This window comes from Rousettus aegyptiacus, unplaced genomic scaffold, assembly GCF_014176215.1.
Source record: "Rousettus aegyptiacus isolate mRouAeg1 unplaced genomic scaffold, mRouAeg1.p scaffold_m13_p_14, whole genome shotgun sequence".
Classification (NCBI taxonomy): Eukaryota; Metazoa; Chordata; class Mammalia; order Chiroptera; family Pteropodidae; genus Rousettus; species Rousettus aegyptiacus.
Window position 1 is genome coordinate 55,085,575 of NW_023416289.1, and position 6,000 is coordinate 55,091,574.

The 6,000-nt window shown below is 57.4% G+C and overlaps 1 protein-coding gene across 1 annotated transcript in view; it reads left to right on the forward strand.

The window, feature by feature from the left end:
- SLCO3A1 (solute carrier organic anion transporter family member 3A1) overlaps positions 1–4,705 on the forward strand; it is a 241,280-nt gene extending 236,575 nt beyond the window's left edge. The window contains exon 11 of the mRNA XM_016151673.2: positions 4,113–4,705. Within this exon, the coding sequence (XP_016007159.2) occupies positions 4,113–4,195 (83 nt within the window). The 3' untranslated portion in view covers positions 4,196–4,705. The remainder of the gene's footprint in view (positions 1–4,112) is intronic.
- Positions 4,706–6,000: the final 1,295 nt, after the last annotated feature.

Consider the following 6,000-nt stretch of genomic DNA (forward strand, 5'->3'; position numbering starts at 1 on the left):
TGTCCCGGTCGGGCACAGCGACGCGCTCTCACGGGTGTCTGTGTGCGGGGCTTGGTTCGGAGGAGGGGAGCGAGCCGAGCGAGCACCGTCTCCGACCGACCGCGGACATTTGCTGGCTCGTGCTGTCCTTGCCTATTTCAGGAACCTGCCCAGGAGCCGGGACAGAGTTCCAGACGCACAGTAGAGGCTGGGGTGCCCCTCTGAGCTGGTGGCACTGCCCTCTCCACAGCCCCCCGTCAACCGTGGCCTGTTGTCCCCTTTACGTTACATCGAATACCTAAGAGGCGCCACGTTTTCCAAGAGAGGGTGCTGGTGAACTTGAATGTGGCCTAGAAAACGAGGGACCTAAGTATGGGCCGTGCCCTCCTCTCCCTGCCTGACCCTCCTCGTTCATGACACCCCACCCCTCCCAACCCGGTCCCGATTCGCGAGTTCCCTAAGCGCTTAGAGAAACTGGCCCCGAACGACGGCCAGGAAGGACCCAGCCCCCTGGGCGCTCCGGTCATCCGGGATTGAATGAATCAGGGACACAGAGGACTCTCTACCCGGCAGGGCGCGCAGGGGACGTAGCTTTGTGCCGATGCCTCTCAGGGGGCCCGTTCCCCGCGGCGACTAGCGCGTGGGATGCGCGTGGCCTGCTCACAGCCACCCACCCACGCCTCTCCTGTCCACATTCGTAGGCGACCTGAGTCATTATGGCAGAGAGGACACGTGCTAAGAAGCCAAACACGGGAAGCTCAGAAAAGCCCAGGTTCTCTGAAATCTGACGGCCGTGGAGACAGGGCCAGAACGCACGCACACACGCACACACACGCACACACACGCACACGGGCTGCTGTCGTCTGCGGCGCACCGCGTGAGCCCGGCGCTCTCGAAGCACGTATTTACTCATCCGTTCCTTTACGAAACTCGTCTGCGTGGTCCACGGGCGGAAAAGACACGGTGCCGTCATCCGAGTGCTCGCGAAGCAACAGAATGATAGCCGGGCAAGGGCCCCCGGCGCCGGGCACCATCACGACAGGACGGTGGCCCCGGGCCAGGGGGAAATGAGCGGGCGAATAAAGCTTGGTCTGCGAAGACAGGCGGCCGGCGGCCGAGCCCTGCTCTGGGCACAGGCTGAGGTCTGGAGCAGCACAGCGTGTTTGGGGGGGATTTGGGGGGGGGGCTGCTGTCGCATGGGCTGGGTCATGTGTTAGAAGCCGCTTCCAGCCAGGTGTCCATCAACTCTGACGTACCTGGATCTAATTCAGGTGTCCCATTTTTCCAAGAAGGAGGTAAGTAGCCCTTCTTGTCAGGGGTTATACTCGGAGGCATCATCTTTCTCTTGTGCAAAGAGGGGAATTTGAACGTTACAACTGAGCCCCGTCCAGCTCTGACCCTCACACTCTGCAGTCCTGCCGGAGTAATCCTTTCTTCCTACGTGGTAGAATGGGCATGGGAGGGGAACTGTAGAGTCTACCCCCAAAAAAAGGGTGAAACCAGACAGTGAAGCCTATTTCACATTCCCCGACCAATACGAAACGTCAAATCTATGAAGCTAACAGGTAGTCCAGGTGGGATAATTGGTAAGCGCTAATAACTAATAATAGTAGCTAACATTTGTCAAGCACTTACTATGAACAAGCTTATTACCTATATTAATTAGCTCATTTAATCTCAACAGTAGCCCTGCGAGTCAGGAACTGTGATTAGCTTTAGTCTACAGGAGAGGAAAATGAAGCTTGGAAAATTCCCAGAATTGGCTCCAGGTCCCAAAGCAGAGTGGGGATTCAAACCCAGGTCTGTGCACCCGAAGCCCATGTTCTTAGCCTTAGCCTCTATGGGTACTTGCTCCCCACTGGGCAAGATGGAGAGACCCGTCCCCACCTGGAGAGACCGCCTCATCACACTCTGGCTCAGGTGGACTATGGGACCCCCCCCACTCTCCCAGGCCCCCAGACGTAATAATCAGGGCACAGTGGCAGCTGTACTCTGGGGCCCTCTGTTCTTCCTGTTCTTGGTCTTACTCTCAGAGCCCATGATCGGTTTCCGGGGGGTGTTCTACCAGAAGCACCCAAGTGAGAGGAACCTGGAGATTTCTCCACTATCACGTACCTCCAAGCACTGAGAGGCCGGGAACTCACTCCTCATGCTGGTCGCCGGCCCCACAGGGGAGACCCCACACCCCTGTCCTGCCCGGCACCTCTGCAGGTCACAGCGTTGACCTCAGGACCTCATGGCCTTCAGACACACTGGCCACTGGTTAGATGTGTCTTACTCTGCTATAAAATGCTAGGTTTTTAGAAACAGTTCCGAGACATTTCTATTTTTGTGTTAATGACTCAGGCCAAATGATCAGTAGTTAGTTGATGGTGACCTTACTGGAAAAAAGATTCAGAATTTATGCTAAAGCGATCATGTTCTTTTACTATGTGCGAATGGAACAGCGTAGTAAATTCTCTGGAGGTTTAACAGTCCGAAGGTTGAGACTCTACCATCGCATTAAATCTCCCCGAAATTATGTTTTTTCTTCAATTCAAGCTAACGTAATAGAATATACTGCTCACGAAGACATACTCGTCAAGACTGTTTGATTTTAGGATCTAAGGTCATAAAAAGAATTGGAAGAATGTAACATAGGCAGTTTCATGACAAGAGGAACCCGACCCACACACGAACTGAGCACAGGCCCCGCGCCTCACGGAGGGGAGGGGCGGGGAAGCTCGAGTTCACGAAGGGTCCGCTACCCGCGTGACAGGTGCCGCGAGCCGTGACCCCAGCAGCCTTCCGACCGCGGCCCGGCGAGGTACGTAGGTAACTGTTTTCCCGCTTGACAGATCAGAAAACTAAGGCTCAGTAAACACGAGCTTCCCAAGGTCACGCGGCTAGTTAGAAGGTCACCAGGAGCCAACGCCAGGTCTGCCTGACTCCTGGGCCGGGGCTCTGTCCACTGCACCACACGGCCACCCAAGGGACAGCACAGAGCTGGCCTCTCCGGGGCGAAGCCAGCAGAGTGTCCGCTGGTGGGAAACACCCTCTGGGAACCGACAGTTTCGCTGAGAAATGAGCCCAGAGCTGGAGGGGAGAAAGTGCAAAATTTTGCCACAGGAATCTGAAATGAGAGTAACTCTTTTTACTTCTTTTTTATTTTTTATTTTAATAATTAAACGTTGGAGACCCTTAAAAACACTCCCTCCTTCTCCCGCCGTGGCCACGTCAGGAGTTTTCCAGCCACTGGATCATCCTCTGTCTTATTCTGCGCGCAAGAATTGACCCCCAGCTCTCCCGCTTCCATCCCCCACCCCCCGCTCCCCACACCCCCGCCCCCAAGGCTTCCGGCAGAACCCCCAAAACCACGCGAGCTCCCGCTTGTGAAGTGGAGGGAGGGTTCGCGCGGGTTCGGGCCGCTCCCATCGCCCGGGGCTCGGCCGCCGAGTCCTGACGGAAGGAGCGACGTTTCCGTCCTGTCACATTCTGCCCCGTGGGGTCAGCGTCTCACGGCCCCGCCGCGCCCCCCACTAAACGGGGAAGTCGAGAGTCACAGGCGAGGGGACCCACGCGGCGCCTTGAGTCGCCCCGGGGACGCGCTGGGTTCGCGATGCCTCCTGGACGAAGCCGCGGCGTCCGTGCTGGAACCGCGGCGCGGGCTCAGACGCCGGCACGCGGCGACCACCTGTGGCCGGGTGGAAGGCGCTGCTCCGCGTTCTGGAGGAGGAAGCCTGGCGCCAGGATGCTGGCGGTTGTCCCCGGCTCTCAGCCTCCGTTGCAGCAGAGATGACAGGGACAGAGGCCCGGGGCACAAGGTCTGTCCCCTGGCGACGTGTGTCAGTCAGCGGCCAGGGTGTATCTTGCTCTGCCCCATTGGAGAAAGGTCCGCCTGAGTCGGGGTCTAGGTACCGGAGGTAATACGCTTGCTTCTCGGAGAGGTGGCCTTCGAGAAGGTCCCTGGGCTTGGAATCTGGCTCCTCGGGGCTGTGCGGAGCGAAAGCCAGCGTTCTCCTGACATGAGTCCCCGTGCTTGTGCGCTCCACTGCAAAGCCACGATGCTTTATTACGCCTGAAAAACGTAGGAAAACCAAAAAAGACCGACCTTTCTTTTTCCTCTTGGCTCTTCTTCCCTCCTCTCCTTTTAGGCACAGAGTACCAAGGCATTGAGACCGAGAAAGCCTGCCCCGAGTCACACTCTCCTTCGGAAGACTCCTTTGTGAGACGCTGAAGGCCTGGCCCCCCTTCCTCCTGCAGAGAGCAGCCCGTCACCGCCCACGGACCTCGCGGGCCTGACTTAGCGTGCTCCGCCCCGCCCGAGAACCCGAGGGGCCCTGTGCGAATTGTCCCGCCAGTGTGTGGTCCCCTGAGGTGGCCGTGAGCAGGAGTCCCGCAAACCCTCGGAGCAGGCATTCTTCCTGGGTCGCTAGACAGTAATGGTGACCTGGTACGCAAGTCCCCTCCTGCCCGTCCCTTCTGTGGCTCCGACAGGGATGACCTGCCGACCTGCTTTAGAAAACCCCCCTCTCTAGAACGCTTCTCCGACAGAGGGATCCCACAGCTCCTCCAAAACCAGCCGAGGCTGGATTCTAGTAGGAGGGGGTCGAAATCACATACTCAATAATAGACTGTTGAGTGTGGTGTTCTGTATTTTTGCAGATGAGCAGTTTAGACACATGTGAGATGAAGTACATCCTGTACGATTGCCGAACATTATATTAAAAGCACTATTTTAATTCTTCCTCTGTCTCGTGCTGTAATCTCTATCCTCCTCCTTTTGCTGTCTTTCGGTAGAACGACCCTAAAAGATTCTTTACGGGTCGTTTCTGGCCATGCGTGTGTGGGGTCTGTATTTACGGGCTTTGAATTATTCAACACGGCGCGGGCTCTGGAGTCGAAGCAGACCTGGGTTCGAATCCACACCCCGGCACTCGCTGCTGGCGCTCCGCGGAGCAAGGGACCGGACCCCCCTGAGCCCCGGTTTTCCCAATGTCGCCACCTGCCTCTTCCTTTTGGTTCTGTCCGTAGACCCTGGGCGAGCGGGGAATGGCTTGGTCTCGGGGTGCGCAGACTGATACAACGCATGGCAGTCGTTGCGCAAGACGCGACTGAGCGAGTGAGCGATGAGCGAGCGGCCTTGGACCCCTCTGCCTGCGGGGCTTCGGTCCCGGTCCGCCGCCTCGGCCTGCCCTTCTCAGGCCCGCAGACTCTCCCACAAGCCTCGCCCCGTGGAAGGGGCACCAGTCGCCGTCCCTGTGCCCGCCAGGCCTCCCCCTAATTGGCCAGCTCCTCCTCCACGTCCCCCTACCTCGCGCGGCCCGGTCGGGCAGGTCTTGATTCCTGCCGCGGCCACGCGCCTTGGTTCCCGGCTTCATGTCCTCGCCAGCCCAGATTGTGCCTTTTATCGTCCCATCATCCTTTGCGGTTGAGCTCTTCTGAAATCAAAGCTTGTCAGGCTACTGTTATCTGAAGTCTCAGCCCTGTACTGTCTTTTTGCTTTGGGGTGCGTGAAGTCAGGAAAAGGCACATTTGGGGGATGTTACCTTCCTAAAGCCCTTTTACCTGCCCACTGGTGTCTCAAGGACTTTTTTTTTCCCCCCTTGCCTGGCCCTGTTATTTATGTGATTGTTTATTTTTTTGCAAAGCAACATGATTTATTCTCTTCGGCGTATACATCCCAAGAAAATGCAATTTCCACATCTTCTGTCCCTATGTGAAAAGATGCTGAAGCAGCTGAAAAAGCGAGCGGCTCCTCGCGGGAGCCGGGTCTCGTTTGCAGCAGAGATTGGGAGGGACGTGGGAGGAGGTGGGGACGGGCTCGGACCTCACGCGTCGGTGCCTCCGGCCCACACTTTCACGTCCGTCTTCCGTCTGCCTTTTCCCTCGGGAGGGCGGTCATCTCGTAGGAAACGTACTTCCCCTTCCTTCTGTCTTAGCTGCAGAGCGGCACAGTGTTTCTCCTTTGGGGTCAACAGATTCGTCCTTCACGATCTAAGCAGGCCCACGAGAGAGCTGTCCACACGGGCCGTTCAGCCA